General features: G+C 33.1%; 1 protein-coding gene across 2 annotated transcripts in view; it reads right to left on the bottom strand.

Moving 5' to 3' along the window:
* Nucleotides 1–13,987: 13,987 nt before the first annotated feature.
* The window catches only part of LOC124362632 (phospholipid scramblase 2-like), a 43,124-nt gene continuing 37,326 nt past the window's right edge, over nt 13,988–19,785 (bottom strand). For both annotated transcript variants that reach the window (XM_046817304.1, XM_046817305.1), the window contains 5 exons: nt 18,588–18,805; nt 16,309–16,473; nt 15,738–15,896; nt 14,451–14,528; nt 13,988–14,142 (listed from right to left, as the gene is read on the bottom strand). In XM_046817304.1, the coding sequence (XP_046673260.1) occupies nt 14,484–14,528; nt 15,738–15,896; nt 16,309–16,473; nt 18,588–18,805 (587 nt within the window). In that variant the 3' untranslated portion in view covers nt 13,988–14,142; nt 14,451–14,483. The remainder of the gene's footprint in view (nt 14,143–14,450; nt 14,529–15,737; nt 15,897–16,308; nt 16,474–18,587; nt 18,806–19,785) is intronic.

Genomic DNA, 19,785 nt, shown 5'->3' with positions numbered 1-19,785 from the left:
CATATATAAACCAAATTAATTATTATGGTCATAAATGTTATATTATAAGATATTTATTGATGTTACGATACGGATTTCAGCTTTTATAAATATAGTTTAATAGAAACTCTACTGTAAAACATCGTCATGATTCACCAAGTAGAGGCTATGAGGAATACCAGAAAGCTACATGAACACGATCACCGGTCTCTACATGGCTAGATAACAAACATCGTCATGATTCACCAATTAGAGGGTAAGCGAAATATCATAAAGCTACATAAACACGTAGATAATAATACTAATTTTAAGAAACCGCTTTTATTAAGAGTAAACAGATATTTTTTAAATAATTTGCATTACATATTTTGTATACAAACTAAATTTATATGTCAAATTACAAAATATACAATGTGTATTGTCAGAGTAATTTATCGTTTCGTTTGAAATGGCAAAAATAAATCATGACGAAAGTACTGACGTTTTTATTGATAGATTATTTATCAGCATATTATTTATACCGATACTTTTTGGTTCTGTTCATAGATGAAGACATTCATTGATGTCAATGTTAATATTATAATTAAATGTTTAGATTCATTCACTTCAATGTCAAATGACCAATATAAACTAACCGGATTATAACATTTTTTAATATATATTCCATTGCTATGAAAGGACATAAACATGTTCCACCTGTTCCAGATATATTCCACATGCTTCACACAAATACTTAATAGTGTCTCTGTGTCTGTTTTTAGTGTGTCTGTGTATGGCTACTTCTCATCCACTGAGGGTTGTTATTGCTCCAATAACGGCAGTTATGTATACTTACATATCCGTGAAGTATAAAGGTGTATTCGTCTGAAAATACAACGTTAGATAAGAAGTAAAGTACCTATTCACAACTACCAATCATTGTTTCACAGAATTCGACTTTTCTATCAAAATCGTCTTCCGAAAACTACTAAAGGAATTTAAACTTATAGGGATGATAGTGGATGAAAATTGGCTTACCGTGAAAAGTTGCTGCAGATCTTGATGGTGTGTGTGGCTCTTCGACGAAACTTTACAATACGTCTATGGATTTCTGTTCGTCTGTAGCAGGTTTACGTTTACCATTTCTTTTAGGGTCTTTTACACTACTAGTTTCTTCGCAACTTTAGACTGTTCTACATACTGTAGACTTTGATATCGATGGTTTGTCCGGGAAACTATCAATAAAAAAATGTACAACTTGATCAAACGTTCGTTGACGCTCACCATATCCCCTCATTATAAGCAGGGTCATCCTTTCAGTTTCAGTCAGAGACATCACAATACACAAGAACGATTATTGTTGGCAACACACAAGAATAACTAATTCATCTCTTCAATGAAGAAACTCGGAAAATACCTCCGCATGTGTTAAGTAACTATAAAACACCGTCATTTTGGATAGGGTATGACTTTTGAGATCCGGTTTGCAGCGTTGTGCTCTACTATAAAATATCTTTAATTAGGTATCTCTAATTTAAGATTTTCTTTTGACTCCTTGCAATCCGTCTCCCTGATGAGATAACAACCTGACAATCACGTAAATATTTTTATTTTTATGGGTAATATTGATATGCCAAGTCCATTGTTTCCATGAAGTGGTAAAACAATTATTACACCGTTCCACATTTCTCCACGATACTACTTGATGGAATTCACAATACGTTAAGGCACACCCATTGCAGACTATGGCGATAGTCTTCAGCACTGCAATATGATATTCAATTATACAATTATTTCATCAGATATGTGTGTAACATTTCGTACATTAATTCAAATAAAAATGCTAGATAGGCAAATGTCTGTAATTAAATTTACTCACAGTTTTGATACTTTTTCAAACGATCAAAACTGTATTTCAAATATTTATATCCAGATGAGTTGCAACTGAACATAAAAATACATGAAAGCAGCTTGGAAACAGTCAATTTGACCGCAATCAGTCTGAAGAAAGACTTAAGCTTATTATATTGTCATAGTCATAAGTAAGTTAATTCTTAAACGACATTATTCATATATATAATGAACACGATCACCGGTCTCCACATGGCTAGATAACAAACATCGTCATGATTCACCAAGTAGAGGCTAGAACAATTGATTAATGAATAATTTGGGTTTGATGTAATTGTACCAGAAATAAGTCTACTTTTCCATTTCTATCAATTGATCGATTGATCTGATAATCTGATATTTTATTGCTTGCAATTCACGCACCATCCGGTTCACTCAACTAAGATATTGTTTTCTCAGTAACCTAATACCAAGAAAGCGTTACCAGAACTTGTCAGTTCCTAGCCTCATTGCTTGCGCGATTATCGCCTCGTCTGCTACTCAGTAACCTGGCTATTGAGTAACCTTGCACCAGAATGACTTTGGAGAACGCCAAACTACTCAGCCCAGCTCTTACCGAAATAACATGGTGTTATTAGTTACACGTGTTCCTGGTAACATGTTACCACTGCATAATGATGTTATTGACACTAATACGTAATCCTGCACATCTCATCCGAATACCTCTATTTTTATAAGTAGGCAGGAAACTTTAAATCAGTATTTGAGTTTTGTTAACGTTTTAAATAATTTGTATTTTTCTATTGAACAGTTGAAAATACTTTGTTTAACTACAAATATTCACAAGTATAAGTAAAACATTTGAACCCTATATAAACTAAATTAATTATTATAGTCATAAATGTTATGTAATATGATGTTTGTTGCTAATGCGATACGGATTTCAGCTTCTATAAATATAGTTTATTAGAAAATCTACTTTTAGATCATATAAATAAAATTTTATTTTAAAAGAAAATACATTTTATGTACACCTTACGGTGAGATAATAAACATCGTCATGATTCACCAATATTAATGGCTATGAGGAGTACCAGAAAGCTACATAAATATGTTCACCGGTTTCCACATGCCTAGATAACAACATCGCCATAATTCAGCAAGTAGAGGCTATGAGGAATATCACAAAGCTACATAAACACGTTCACCGGTCTCCACATGGCTAGATAACAAACATCGTCATGATTCAGCAAATAGACGCTAGGCGGAATATCATAAAGCTACATAAACATGTTCACCGGTCTCCACAAGCCTAGATAACAAACATCGTCATGATTCACCAACTAGATGCTATGAGGAATACCAAAAAGCTACACAAATTTGTTCACCGGTCTCCACATGGATAGATAAAAAACATCGACATGATTCAGCAAGTAGAGTCTAGGCGGAATATCAGAAAGCTAGATAAACATGTTCACCGGTCTCCACATGGCTAGATAACAAATATCGACATGATTCACTAAGTAGAGTCTAGGCGGAATATCAGAAAGCTACGTAAACATGTCACCGGTCTCCACATGGCTAGATAACAAACATCGAAATTATTCACCAACTAGATGCTATGAGGAATACCAGAAAGCTACATAAACATGTTAACCGGTCTCCACATGGCCAGATTACAAACATCGACATGATTCACCAAGTAGAGGCTAGGCGGATATCATAAAGCTACATAAACACGTAGCTAATAATAATTATTAAAAAACTTATTTTATTAAATGGAAACAGATTTTTTTTAATAGTTTGTAGTACGGTACATATTTTTTATACAAACTAAATTTATATGTCAAATTACAAAATATACAATGTGTATTGTCGGAGTAAATTATTATTCTGTTTGAAATGGCAAAAATTAATCATGACAAAAGTATTGACGTTTTTATTGATAAATAATTTATCACTATATTTTATATACCAATTTCTTTTTTGGTTCTGTTTATAGGTGAAACCTACTGCCAGACAACGTTTTTGGTGTGTCTGTGTATGGCCACTTCTCATCCACTGAGGATTGTTATCAGTCCAATAACGCAGTTACGCCTACTTACATATCCGTGAAGTATAAAGGTGTCTTCATCTTAAAATACAACCTTAGATAAGAAGTAAAGTACCTATTCACAACTACCAATCATTGTTTCACAGAATTCGACTTCTCTATCAAAATCGTCTTCCGAAAACTACTAAAGGAATTTCAACTTATAAGGATGATAGTGGATGAAAATTGGCTTACCGTGAAAAGTTTCTGCATATCTCGTTGAAGTGTGTGGCTCTTCGACGAGACTTTGTAATACGTCTACGGATTTCTCTTCGTCTGTAGCAGGTTTAGGTTTACCACTTCTTTTACAGTCTTTTACACTAATAGTTTCTTCGCAACCTTAGATTGTTCTACATACTGTAGACTTTGATATCGATGGTTTATCTGGGAAACTATCATTAAATAAATACACAACTTGATTAAATGTTCGTAAACTGTCACCATAACCCTTGCAAACCGGTCCCCTGATGAGATATAAACCTGACAGTCGCATAAATATTTTTATTTTTATGTGTAATATTAATATAAAAATAATATAACATACCAAGACTATTGATTATAAGAAATGGTAAAACAATTATTAAACCGTGTTTATTAAAGTCTAAATATAAACTATTTCCCCACAATACTATTTGATGGAATTCACAATATGTTAAGGCACACCCTATTGCAGTCTATGACAATAGTCTTCAGCACTGCAATATGATATTCAGTTAACTATACATTATTTCATCGAATGTGTTTTTAATTGTATATTGAATTAAACCCTATATGGGCAGGCTAAAACAGCTAACGATTCTTTGGTATGTAAACAAGAATGTTTACAGTATGTATTCATAGTCGATAATTAATTATAATTCAAATAAAAGTGATGGAAAGGCAAATTTCTATAATTAAATTTCACCACAGTTTTGACACTTTTTGAAACGATGAAAACTGTGCATCCAGCTTGCAATTTAAGAGTTGCAATTTAACATTTAGGTTATAATAAATGAATGCAGGTTGGAAGCAGTCAATTTGATCGCAATTAGTCTGAAGTAAGACTTACGGTTACTATATTGTCATAGGCATAAGTAAATTAATTCTTAAACGATATATAGACATATGTCGACAATACATTTTACCTACTAAACAAAACAAATTTTGTACATTGGTTCAACAATCCTACAAACTTATTATATTCATGAAGGTGAGCCGCTGCTAATTGGGATTCGAGGAAGAACCAACGAACTATACTACTGGAACGCGCACTGCCCATAAGCAGCATGTTGTGTTTTCCGGTCGCACACAGCTGTGCGTTACTGGTGTATCCATGGATTTGCAGGCGCTTAAAGTGGGCAAGAACTCACCAAGTTCTGTACTCCATGCCAATGATGCTGATCTTAGAACACATTAACTTTTTATTGATTTTAAATCTAAGGGTAAATTAAGTAGATCAAGTGATGATGTACGGTATTGAAAATTGTAAAATATTATTATTTGCTCTAGTTATCTCAAACAAATGCGACCACTTCTAAATTGACAGGAAGCCACGAGTTACTTTGAATTAAAACTGTGACTAAACTATTTTTTTTAAATAATATCTCATCACATCGAAAAAACAAAAACTTTTGACATTAAAAAAGAAACCAACTTAGAAATAAGGCAAAAATATTGGTCAAAATAATTTTATTTTCTAACACGTAGATTAAGTGTGTCATGTTTGTAAATTTTTTGTAGTTTTATTTTGAAATAAAATACTGTCAATAAAAAAGTTGTTTTTTTTCATCTGGGTAATATTTTAATGCCTGTAATATTTGTTTCCGACTTTGTAAGAAAAATAAAAGTCAAAATCTCAGTTATTTTGATATTGCACAAAAATCAGTTTTTTTTAACAGAAAATAAAAATCCACGGTAAAAAGCAGCTACTAACATTTGTAATAATAAATAAATTGTAGTATCTAACAATTGTATTAAGTCTACAAGGCGTTTTAAAGTGATATTAGATCATTACTATAATGCCTGCCATATGGGCGGAGTTAGTTCTTGCCCATTTCCAGCGCCTGCAGACTCGGAACGCAGCCCAGGATTTCGGCTCGGTTTCTCCGGCCCAGAGCGCGTTCCATTATTATAATTCGTTGGGAAGAACGAGTCATTTAATCTTACAAACAGTATGTAAAGTTTATCTAGCATTGTATAAATCGTAATGTTTTTAACCTAATACAGAAAATATTGGATGTTTTGAGTCTGTATTTATACAATACTACAGTTAAATCTGCTCACGAGAGCGCATTACGTTTATGTTTGATCTATTGTTTTGTTTGTAATTATATTGTACTATACACAATATGTATTTATATGAATAAAAATTTAAACATTGATATTTTATTTTATTAAAAACATTTTATAATTTTATTTTAAATGCCATTAAAATGTCCTCATTCGTAACAGATGAACGCAACAACAAGGGCGCTCCTAACGGATTTAGTCTGTACTATCTCAGCATGTAACCTGGTGGACAGGAACTGAACTAGCAGTGCAGTCGTAATCTAAAAAAAAACTAAATAAAAAATTTGGTTGGTAAAAATGATTTAGTATATATTTTTTCTTTTATATATGTTTTCCATTATTTAAGTATATAAACAAAACCTTAACAAAGGTAAACAAGGAGGGTTTACAGCTGATATTCATTACTAATTATACTTGACATTTTGCTCCTATACTAGACATGATGGTCACTACAAGTAGTGTAGTCTTAACTTCCGCAGATATAATTTAGTTGATTTGCATTCCGACGGAAAATTTCTTAGATACACTATAAAAATATTTGTTTTTAATGTCTCTTTATTATTTATTTGAATATTATAATACAATTAATTAACATTATTTTTATGTAATACAATATTTTTCTATTTTTATGAGAGTTGGATATATAACATTCTAAAAATATGCTTCCTGGTTCCATATCCTTTAATTGAAAGTAAGGGTGTGTTTTTGTATAATTTAAATAATAGGGGATATATGTATATTTTTAGTTTAATTTTTTATATTTTAAACCACGGTATCTCTGATAAAAATAATGGGATATAAATCAACATATACTTTTATAGGGGGTCTGTTTACATTGTATAAAACTCCAGAAATTTTGAGACATGACATTTGTGATTATAAATTTGTTACCACCGCTGAGCAGTTGATGTCCACTGCGTGCAAAGCGCATAGTCCCTGTAGACGCTCGGCGATTGACAAATACAGACGGAAAATATGAACTGCAAGTTAAATATTATTTACAAAACGCGATATTTCGTTAATTTTTTCTATATAATTTATTCAATACACAAAATGCGACAGTAAGATGTTATTACGATCTGCAAATAATAATATCCCAATAATTTATGAGTAGTTTATAGATTGTCGAAAAGTAAATCTATTTAGTCTATTTGCAAGGTCAATATCATCCTACTGGTCATAACAAACACTCTAATACTATATTAGAAATTCATTTTGGTTACAGTTTGAGACAAACAGGCACCAACTTGAGATCCGACAGGGGAGGCACGGTATAGACAACATTTTTGTTAATCTTTCACATAAGAATATGTGAAGCGCATGTGAGTATGCTTTTTATTTAACAAACTATATGTTTTTTAGGTATCCTCTTACTTGACTGTTTTTTTTTTTCAAAATCTCACTTTGTGTGTTTTCCCAACTGATACGAAGATTAGTATAGTACGGTAATCCTAATCTTAAAAGAATTTTAATTTTAACGTTGATAAACTGAGGCCAATATGGATTACGGTACTCAATTTTGTTGTATTTGAGAAAATGGTACATATTTGCATAACTTAAAATGTGCTGTGCATTACTGTACTTCAAGCCCATGACTGTACAACTTTCTTGAAACCAATAATATTATATGTTCATCTCATTCTGGGTTCCATCATAATCTCTTCACAATTTAGCCCCTTTCTATATAGGCTATGCTAGGAAAGAAGTACTTTTGAGTCAAATGAGCACAATTGTACTCCCGTTTTCGGATTAGTTAAGGTTTTTAACGTTGTCAACCACGAGACTTTCAAGCTGGCTTAAGAGGGAATATTCGAGTTCAGGATAAGATATGGCATAGTTCATATCCACTTCCACACTTCCCGCGTCCGAAGTGCGGGAAGTGTGGAAGCCACAATGGCTGTATTATAAATGTTACAGGCACAAATTATACATGTCTCACCCCTAGGCACTATTCTGGCTCCTTCCCTCTTTAAAAATGCTACATATGTGCTAAAGTCATTATTTAAATTTTTAAAAATCGACCGAGTCCATAAACGTGTGTTTATAAAAACACCGTGAATTACTTTTTTAAAGATTTTAATTACATTTAGAAAGATCCGTACTTTTACAAACTAAAAAATACATTATTATTAAAGTTCTTGATTAAAAAGAAAAATTAACAAAAATAAACTAATGGATTAATGTTTTTTTTTTCTTTGGGAAGTCTTTATTGTTTCCTTACATCGATTTTCTCCTACTTTTAACTGTTGCGATTTCCTCTTCAAGAATTTAACTTTGATTTTATCACTGTTCTAAAGTTCAGCCTCGATGTGTAGAAGAGCCAACGAGTTTAGTTTATCTTCATTCCTTCTGGATCTAAGGCAAGATTTTATTCTTTTAAAGGCAGACAAAAACCGTTCTGCAGAGCAGTTTGAAACAGCTGTGCACAAATACATATGAAGAGCTAGCTATACCTGTATCTATGTAGGGAAATGTCAATTGGAGATTTTCTTTTCTTTTGAGCTTTATCATCGATAAGGGGTTGTTCTTAACATCGCAACTATTTAAAGGGCAAGAGAAGAGTATGCACTCATTTAAGTATGGTTTTCTAGATCATTTTCATAAAAAAATTTCAGTTTTTCAGTACGACCAATAATAGTTTTAGCTGAAGACGATGATAGATTGTTAAAAACTGAGAACTTATCTGCAAAAACGTCATAAAGGTTTTTGCGCTTAAAGATGACTTGAGGAACTTATACATCTATTTTTCACAAACTTCTTTTACAGAAATAAAGATTTTTGTACAAAAGAGTTTCATTTCTCTGAGATGAAAGAGATTCCCGAAGCTGTTAAAACATCAGTATCGTCACTCTGAAGTGTTTTGCTTACTTTTTAAATCAGGAAGAGTACTGGGTGAGTGATTTTCAAAGCCAACACAAAATCGAATGTCTTCAGTACAATGCCCACGAACTCTTATTTTCATTTGAGCATTGTCTGTCGTTATATGATTTTTGTAGAGTTTCGACAAGAACAACAAAATCTGTTTTCGCCTACTGAATCGTCTCTGGTCTACAAGCCCTCCTAGTTGTAAAAAGGGACCAGAGTTTTTAACTTAGATGTAGCTTTTTCCCCACTGTTTTAAACACATCTTGGCGTAGTGTACAACTCTTATAAATCAATATAAGATCTGTAAAATTCCAAATAAATTGAAAATCATGCCATTTCCATTACTTGAAGTGCACGCATCAACCAATACTAGAATCAAGCTATGGCCATACCAGTGTACGAACATGATCTCTTTACACTTAGCTTAAACTCTGTTTGCATCAAGACATTATTGACGTACCATAAAAACAAACAGAAAATACAGAAAAACAATCATTTATTAAATAGTTTACATGGATTTCGCTTACTTTGTGGAAAATTGACTGTTACTTTTGTTTGGTTAATTTGGCAATCAGATAAATCTTTCTACAGGGCAGTTATTGGCTTCATAAAAATACCCTATATCCATCGTCATTTTATACTACGGTTCATATTTTTTTCATATTCATTTTGCATAAGACCTCTTCTTTTTGTTTGTTGAGCAAATAATCGATTGATAATGAGTTTTATTCATTAGAAAACAATGTAGAACTTTGATTGTGGCACGTTGAAGCCTGATATGCTTTGAAATATTTATTAGCCTTGTTCGAAATTTTAAATCCCATTGTACCAAAAGATTAAATCTGTGTGACCCATTTTCCCTGAATCGTTAGTTGAAAAAACGGAAAGGACAAAAAAACTGAATCTGTCAAGCGACCATACTAAATCCAGTTGTAATTAATTAATATACCAACTTGGTACAAAACTCTTCGTGTTTTGTCCAAATTTACTAAAAGGGTACACAATGAGTTTAGGTTTATATGGGCCACGAGATATCCTATCATATCTCAATTGTATTCAAAAGAATTCCTTGAACAGGGTCGTCAATGGGAAGAAATATCTTTTTGGGGGCCTTGAGATCGATGAATGGTTCATCCTGAATTGCAGTTAAAACGGTGTCATTACCAATATTAAAAATTTCACTTTTGAACCAGCAGAACTATTGCCACTATCGAAAGATTTGTTGATTACTGGCCCTTTTCTTATTACAAATCTGCCCATAAAACTAATTTTATTCATCTTGTAATAAGTAATCGGACACTGGGTAACTTGTATTGCTATAACAACAATGCAGACACAAACAAGCAATGTAGTAAGAACAGCGCTATTACCATAGAGTGGGACTGAGAAGAACTAGAGCCGAAGTTATGTAGCAAAGAAATCACCTGAGCACCCGTGCGTACACCAGTGTTCCCAGAATTGTTGATGATAGCTGCGTACGAATGAGTGATGAAACAATGTATATATGAATGTAAAGGACAGGCCACACATACAAAGCGTGGTGATACGGATATATGAATGTGAACAGGTCACACGTACAAAGCGTTGTGATATGGACATATGAATGACGCATGCAAGTCATTGTAGACCTTCGTCAACAGAAATATTGAAATATATCGCACTGTATAGACGGAGTGCACTGCATAGGACATGGACATGGAACAGCATTTGCAATATGGAGTCCACTTAAGCATAAAATATGCTGGCTTGGCTTGAGAATTACTTCGTGTGATTTCAGTTGTGCTTGGTGAGTTTCGGGTGACAGTAGCTAGATAACGCCTCAATAGGGGGATTGCGAGTTTCACGGAACTGGTGTTTATAGCAAAGTTGACACTGTAAAATAAGGTGTTCAGTTCATGTACGTATGTTAGTTTATGGTTTGATGTATAAACACATGTGTAGTTAGATGAAACTCTCCTACGGGAATCAAGATGTATACAGGTCTTCGCATCGCTGACTAAGACGTTACTTATGTCACCTTTAGGAGGGTCTGCTCTGTAGAATGTGTGATGAGCAGGATGAAACTGCCGAACACTTGCTCTTTGATATTCCTACAATAGCAGGGAAGCGTACCTATCTTTGGTAGTTTGGACAAGGGTGGTGAATTTCCCTAGGAGGACCTAATAAGTTGTTTTCGGCGGTTTAGGAACTGCTGAAATCATAGACTGGTAGGCCTCATGGTGTGCTTCCGGGGTGCGTAAAAGACCTTTGAGGCTTAAGTGCATGGCAGTAGGCCGCTCCATAGAAGAAGAAGAAGCAAATGTCTACGGATAAAATTTACTGACAAACTTGATACTTATGAAAAATTAAAGCTTCATTTTTAAGGCGACTGACTCTGGTGGTCGACACCGAAGACCTGAAAACAAAATATTCTCAAACCGATAGAAAAGAACAAGGCGGAAGTGTGGAACTAAAGTATTCCAGGAGGGATAATATTGAGATAACGTGATTACACTGGTAAGCGTGAGAGTCTTCTGGAGAAGATGGCGAGGATAACCACGTCAAGTATGAAAGAGGTCTTATATCTGAAACCCACCGTCTTCCAGTGACACTGAAGCGACAGAATCCATTGTCAAATTCATTGCCAGAGAGTGCAAGACAGAGCGGATGAGAGCAGCGAGGACCCACAACCAGTAATTAACAGCTTCAAGCCTTTACAACCGTGGCCTGTCTATCAGAATCTTTATCAACGACCATCTGTCACCACACAACAAGAATTTCCTCTGGCGAGCTCGACATTTGGTCAAGGAGTGGAAGATCATGGAGGCTTGGGAGCGATACGGCAAGATGTTCGTCAAGGCATCGGCCGAGGACAACTCATCTCTCTCGGCCTAGGAGACCGTAGACAAGATGGATGAACTCCTAATCAGAAAAATATAATTTGTTTAATTTAATTTAACACTACTATTCAGCTATCATGGCTTATATTAAATATTTTTGTTTTCTAAGTAGCAAAATATATTATTTTTAATACTCGTCCCTTACTTGCAAAATCTTAATTAAAATTCAACAATAATTGCGCTAGTAATTTAAAGTATTTTTTGTAAGAAATATGATAACTTTTAATTTTATTTTAGTCTAAGGATAGCCCTTAATATCACCGTTGCCTAAAAGTAAAACTATATTTTAATTTGTCCTTTTCCTCCCATTTTTAATTTTAATCTGAAATAGAGTATTTCACATAATTATATAAATACGTTACTAATTGAAAAAGATATATATATATATTTTTAAAACTGGTTATTGGTTTATTTATTTAAATGGATAAATGCAATTGATCTATTTTTATTATTATAAAGATTATTGTATTCTTATATATTTCATATTTTCTTCTCAAACATAAAATTTGTTCATTAAAGGAAAGTATTTTTTCGTGCCTTTAATTTCGTTTTTATTTTTAAGTGCATACTACAATAATGCTATCATTTCATAACTTCTTAACCAATATATAATTTTTGTTAGGCACTATTTATTTTATATATATATATAGATTTTTTTCAATAAACATTGAGTCACAAAAAGTACTTACTCCGCCGGTACTCGAACCCAGATTTCCCACTTGCCGGGTGAATGTGCTACCATTACACCACAGAGCTCTCTCTCTTTTAACGATTCAATTATTTTGTATTTCGCCGTATCTGTCACATTTGCGTTTAAATAACCAAACTAACACATGATCGGAAGACCAAATACCTGTCAAACGACTTTTTGTTTACATTAATTAAATTTGTATAAATAGCAACAGCCAAATTTAATTTTTTCAATAAACATTGAGCAACAAAAAGTACTTGCTCCGCCGGGACTCGAACCTGGATCCCTCACTTGCCGGGTGAATGAGCTACAATTACACCACAGACCCCTCACTTTTTCCGTTTCAATTATTTTGTATATATATAATCGTGGGTTTTTGTCAGAATGATATATTACTTTGATCACTAATTTCGTAAAAATGTATCTCAAGAGACATCTTCTACAACAAAAGAATTGTCATTTGTGTTTTCAAATGACAATTTGAAACAACCTGTGCAATATTAACTGATGTGTTTCCTGTATTCTTGGAGTATGAGGAAAAGACAGTGCCAGCAGCAGCCTCGTCAGGGAGCTGGAATCCCAACATCGGCCCAACCCAATTTATCACTCCTCTCGAGCCAACTTTCCTTATTACAAGGGCGCCAACTTAAATCCTCTGCCAATATTATTACTGTAGTCGTATCATCGGACAGGGTAGTACCATTGTCTCATCACCAGTTTTCTCATTTTTTGGTGTTGAGCGTAACTTATAGTCTGCGATAATCTTTCTCGAGTTCGATTTTGTCTTATTGCTCTATAATGCAGAAGAATGTGTGGTTAACGTCACCCAGATCCGAGGAGCCTTAAGAGTACTCAAAGTTTTTAAACTTGCCCACGTTGAACAGATAGGTCAAACATTTCTAAGGTCCGAAACTGAACAAAGTAGAAGTTCACCTCCTTCCTGTCTGAATTACTGATGCACTCATTAAGTCTCCGATCAAGCCGGTTATCCAACTGACTATTTTTTCGTGCCACTATCATTCCTACCACTTGTTCTTCTCTCAACTGGCGTTCCTCATTCTCGTTTTATGGGGATTTTTAGGAGAGATCCCCTTTTAAATCTTATCCTGTCCGTCCTCATGGGCCACTGGGTTGCGCATGCAAAGATCTTATTAAACAGAAAAGGATGAGATTCGATAAAGTACAAGATCGATGGTACTGATAAAAAGTTCTACGGTTATGGAGAGAATATGGACAGCTTTCTCTAACTCGCATCCTAAGTCCGACGTCTAAGGCCATATCGGCTCTCCAGCTACCTACTGATAGCGTTATAATCTGTGTGCGAAACTCCAACTTTGACTCAGGTAACAACAGTACTTAGGAGAAAAAAAAAACAGTATAATATTCACAAAGAGAGAAATATTTATAAAGTTATAGTTATTTTTATTTGATAAAATATATGATATTAAAAGAAATACAACATGAAGCAGATAAAATTTGTTTATATTTCTTGAAGATCTTCTTGGATCCCCTGGTTGTAAAAGTTTGCATTTCCATGCCTAAAACAGACACAGAAATACGGTAAGTCAGTTTAAAATTATACAGAATACCACGAGTGAAAAAAACTATATATTTTTCTTAATAATACTGTTTGTTATATCATTAATCTATATTTAAGAGTTCATAATTAAGTATACTATAATATATTTGGGGTAAAATGTGTACCACCCCATAATAGTATTCAATATTTTCTTCCTAAATATATGTTATAATAAAGGATAAAATCTCTTTGAAGAAAAACAACATTATTTTACACTATATTTGTTACACTTATATTGTTTCTAATACACACATATACAGTACTTACATGTCTGAATAGCAGCTGAGTATAAAATTTGCTCTAGCTTAAAGCGGAATTATTGGGACTTTCATAATACATCATATCCTGAAAAGAAACACACATCTCTCACAAACTAAACTCAAACTCTACAACACATATGGAGATATTATATTAAATATGGATTAAAGGTAATGAATATAAATTAAAACATTATGGAAATATGGAACACATCTAGATAAAATTGTATAAATTATTAATGGCAATGACAAAGTCGATTAATGTTAAATCAAAACATTTGTTTAAGTATCGTTAAACTATGACTAAATATTATCATAAAATCTAAACACGTTTAAAATCAAGATAAGTGAAATGTAATAACGATTTCGTACGATTTAGGAAAGTCGGGGAATTGGGAAACTCCGTCGAAAAACTTAATGGGAAGTAAATTAGTGTAGATATTAGGATTATTTATTGCATTGTGTAAAAGAAATGTGCATGAGCTACGTTATATTGACTAAAGTAGGCAGAATTGATCATTAATAGAACAGTGATTTATTTATTTCATTCCAACGGCAAAACAGGAAAAGGAGATATGGCTAAATAAATTCAAAATTAAACCAATAAACTAAAAGGTATAGGTGATGAAAATAAAAAAGGAACATGTTCAGTACAAACACAACTAAATGTAATCTAAATTGCATTTATTGATCGTGCCTGCAATGAAGTACTTCTATTAGTCAGTGGTAATCAGTTTATGAAGTTAAATAAAGAGTTTCAAATTTCAATCCAAGGACGTAGACAGCGAGAGGATCCAAGGGGTCCGGACCCCCCCTCAAATTTTTAATTCTCTCAATTACTTTTTAGTAAACAATTATTATTATTATTTAAATAATTCAGTATTACTGACATGTACTGCTGAAAGATCGTTCTCAAGAAAGAAACGGGTTAAGAAATTTTTAAGGAACAAAATGGGGCTTTACTCTTTGTCCACTACGGAAAAATGTCAGTTGCCTGGACCTCCCAAATTTGTTTTCCTGGCTACGTGATCGTATGACCTAAAATGCTAAGGTAAATTTCGCTGTGTTTACTTGAAGAAACATAATTTGATATAAAAGTGACACAATGGATTGAATTATGGCATGGGCCTTTATTTGTCAATATCAAAATGAAATTGGTTAGACAAACTTTGGGTTTCGCTTAACTCCGTCGTTGGTTAATTTTTACTAGTTATCTCCAGATTTCTGTTGCATTGAGGTGCGTTTCAATGCATTACGATTGTTTACCAACAAAGACCTTATCAGATGAGACACTTACTATTAGTACACAGGCTCCGAGCATTACAGCCTTTATCCTGACATCCAGGTCCATGGGGAAAGAGATGCAGAAGTTATCAGAATCTGTGAAAGCCTCCCGTAGCAGGCCGCCCCACTGCTTCGTTATCTTGCCCACTATTTCTTTTTCGTTGCTCAGTACCTGTTATAATAACAATAATGCCATTCTTGTATAACAATAAGTATATTAGTGAGAGGTTTTCAGAGAATTAAGAAACCATTAATATAATTTAACTTCTTTTCAACCAATTTATGGTTTCAAATCTCTTTGCTGTTGTACATTATACTCAACAAAATTGCTCAAAAAACTTAAATTCGAAGTTAAATCCTATTAGATTTTAAAATAAATTGGAGCTAAAGCGAAATCGAATTTCAATTCTTTGGTCCTTTATTTTACCGACCAAGCAAAAATTAAAACAATGATTAAGTTACATTATTTCATTAACCCTACACAAAATATGCGAATGCCCCTAGCAGTATAAAAAGAACAGTACTGCAATTTTAGAGCAACATAAACTTAATTAAGAATTTCTAGGTTAGTCGAAGATCCTTACCTTGTAATTTACATCGTGGTAACAACTGCACATCCAACAGGGGCCTTCGATCGTCAAAACGGTCTCTCCTTCAGCATTCTTTATTTGGAACGAAGGCTTCCAGAGGGTCCAGTTCTGCTTCACTGTGCCCGCCAAGCACCCGGGCGGGGCGTAAACTTTAATCTCCTGAGAACAATCAGTTCTTAAAAATATTCGTTTCTAACAGTATAATTCCTTAATATTAATTTGTTTTCGTTTATGTTTTCAAGTATCAAATTAAAGTTAATATTTTCTATCACAATAATTTGTTTATTATTTCAGTATCCTTTCTTGACATTTGACGTACTTTCCTTTTTTCATTTATATTTGATTGAATGAGTTTGTCAACGGGTGAAAAGTGATTATGGAAAGTAGGTTTTGGACATTTTAATTATTGTTTAATTAATCAAAAAATTATTTTGTTATTATTTGAGACTCAGTTTTTACGAGTTTTTATGAATTATTTGATGAAAATCATAAGGAAATATAACATACATGGTATTTTTGAAAATTAGTAAAATATTTAATTATTTTTGGTTTAGAAACAAATTATCTTGCCGTTGCATCACAAAAATTGACTTGAACACCTCCTAATTGCTGATTTTTACAAATTTTTCATTACAATGTTTAAAATCTATAAGAAATTTGATGCAGATTTCATTATAAACACGTTTCAATATTGATAGCTTACTAATAAAATAGCTGTACATTTTAATCAAAACCAGTGTTTTTAAGATTGATTTACTCGTACATTAATTTTTGGTCTTGTTACTACGCAAAACTTCGTCCATTTCATCTTTGCTGTATCCCTTATAGTTTCTAAGGTCCCTTCAGTGTGCATAAACACACTATATACCCTACTTCTAGCAATTTAACGAAAAACCAGTAAATTTGTAAATAATATCCTACTTGAACGAGCTATTTATAGCGGCTCGAGAATACTAGTATGCTGTAAATATGAATGAAAATAACAATATTTAACTTTTATTATAGATCGCACCAGCAACAAATCCAATCTAAATTATTCTATTATGTGTGTTTTATTAGCATTGCTATAACATTTAATTAGAATTAATGCTACAAATAATATGTGCACTTCCACTGTACCATACTAAGTTTACATATTTTTATACTTTCCAAGAATGAAAGCTGAGGACAAACGAATACAGCGAGACGGATAGTCCTCAAAACAGACAGATGTTACTTTTAGGGATTAAACTTAATCTTAAATATAATAATTATTATTAATATTGTTGTGCTCCTATCACATAGAAGCTACTATGTACGACTGTGCTGAAAGTTTGCACAAATGATAAAATAATATGTTCGTCAAATATGCCTATATCCGTTTCAAAATTGTCATAAGACTACATACTACACCATAAGTGCTCATTAAGAGAAAGCTAACAGACTCAGACTGTATTGATTCAATCAAAGAAGTATACGGAACGAACATGTAAGAACGAATAAGTACATAACCCTGATTAGGCCAACGATACAATCTACTGTCTGTTACCATTTACCTGATCACGACAAAACAATTAATGCCAATGGGTCGACGCTTCGGCGACTCGTCAGTGGTCTCCTACAAGATTGAGAGAGGGAAAACTCTGGAAATCTTTTTACAATGTTTTTCACTATTCACGACCTTATATCAGGGAAATTGTGTGACATTTGAGAAAGGAACTAAGTTCAAAATTCAATTTTTATGTTTGATTTCAGGGTAGCACGCGATTAGCATTTCTCGAGTCAAAACCTGTTAGAATAGTGTTTAAGAAATTACGACCTTCCACATTTTTTAAACATTATATAATAATAATAATATATATATAACGTAACGGACCATTTGGAACAGACTTGCGTTGAAAAAAATGGAATAATTATAATCATGATATTGACATTCAAAATAAGTTTTTAGTTCTTACTCAAAAACTGTTAGAGATATATGGTTTAAATGTATAACCATATTTTAAGACGTTCAAAATTAGTTAAAACATTCTGCAAATTCTATTTTAATTTTCGAGCCTTTGATTTAAATTTTGTTACGTTTTAGTGCGTTATTTTTAAAAGGTAAAATATTTTTTAACTAACTTCATTATAACATTTCTGTCTAGTAGAGCATTAAAACAATGCACCGTAATAGGTTAACATGTGAACATTTTGCGATTCGGTCCCAGTATTTACGGTTTTGGCACATCTTTTTTAAATTGGATGAAATTATGTAAAGTATGGCAGGACACTAAAGAATAGTAAAGCAATACCTGAAGACAGCAAGGAAAACAGCATGGACCACAGCCGAAAGGGCGATCCATACTCATCACTTCTTGATTGAAGTTGTCCAAGATCGTCATTCTAAATTCTCGCAATGGGCCGCAGAAGTTTCTGGAACAACAGTCTGATTCTTCTGCAGCGTAGAATACTTGCTGTCCCAGACTGTTCTTTATTACAAATTTGTTACAGGTTTCATAACCTATGAGAGCTGAAACATTACACGAATTACTTAGTAGCTGAAAAATTTGTGAACTAGTAAATTTGTATTGAAAAGTTATTGTATCGTAACGTAAACTATAAGATATTAGCTTAAATAACGAGTATTTACGAGCGGAATAGCTCGGTTTGGAACTTTTCATAATCAATCGATTGATAGTAGGCCCAACCGTAACGAGTTACTGATATCACACACTCATTCTGTCAATTTTTCTGTTTACTTGCAAATAATCGCTCAAAAGGTTTTGTTATGACCTTAAAAACATTTCAAAAGTTGTTACACAAGGTGTTAAAAAATGTGGATACCTAAAAATTTTGGGATTGGTGAAATCGGTGGAAATAACAAATGGTCCATATAACATTGTGGCCTATTTCACTTCGTTAACGCCGTATGTTTGTTTTTAATCACACCTCAGAAACTAGGCATTGCAATTCTTCAAGTTTGTGTATCTTATAAGGATATTGTTACTTTCCGCTGGTAGTCAAATTTTGTTATTTCTTTTATAGCATATAGCACAAATACAAGATAGCAGTACGACACACTAAGCGTTGTGTAACAGGATTCGCTGAAGTTGCACGCAAAATAAATTCAAGTCTATAATTCATTCAATTTTCCAGCTGGTTCACAGTCAGGTAGACAGGCAAACAATCAAACAAAAAATGTTTACGTCCCCCTGCAGACAAGAGGAAACATGTCAGCCTACTGACCTACTGGCTTTGATGCCGCTCAGCCAAAGATTGGACATACACAATCATATAACTCATTCTTCTCTATGTAGATATGAATTTTCATACAAAATTAAATTGTAGGCCTACATGTAATCGTCCTCATATAATGTGATATCATGTACATTGTTGTTGATTGCATTAGGTTCATAGCAATGTTTAAATAATAAAGATTCTGGTGAAAGGGTTGTACAATACAACGCAAAACTGCACTGAAATCAAATCTCGTCACGGACTTTTAACTTT

This window comes from Homalodisca vitripennis, chromosome 5, assembly GCF_021130785.1.
Source record: "Homalodisca vitripennis isolate AUS2020 chromosome 5, UT_GWSS_2.1, whole genome shotgun sequence".
NCBI lineage: Eukaryota > Metazoa > Arthropoda > Insecta > Hemiptera > Cicadellidae > Homalodisca > Homalodisca vitripennis.
This window is presented reverse-complemented; position numbering and strand designations above follow the sequence as displayed.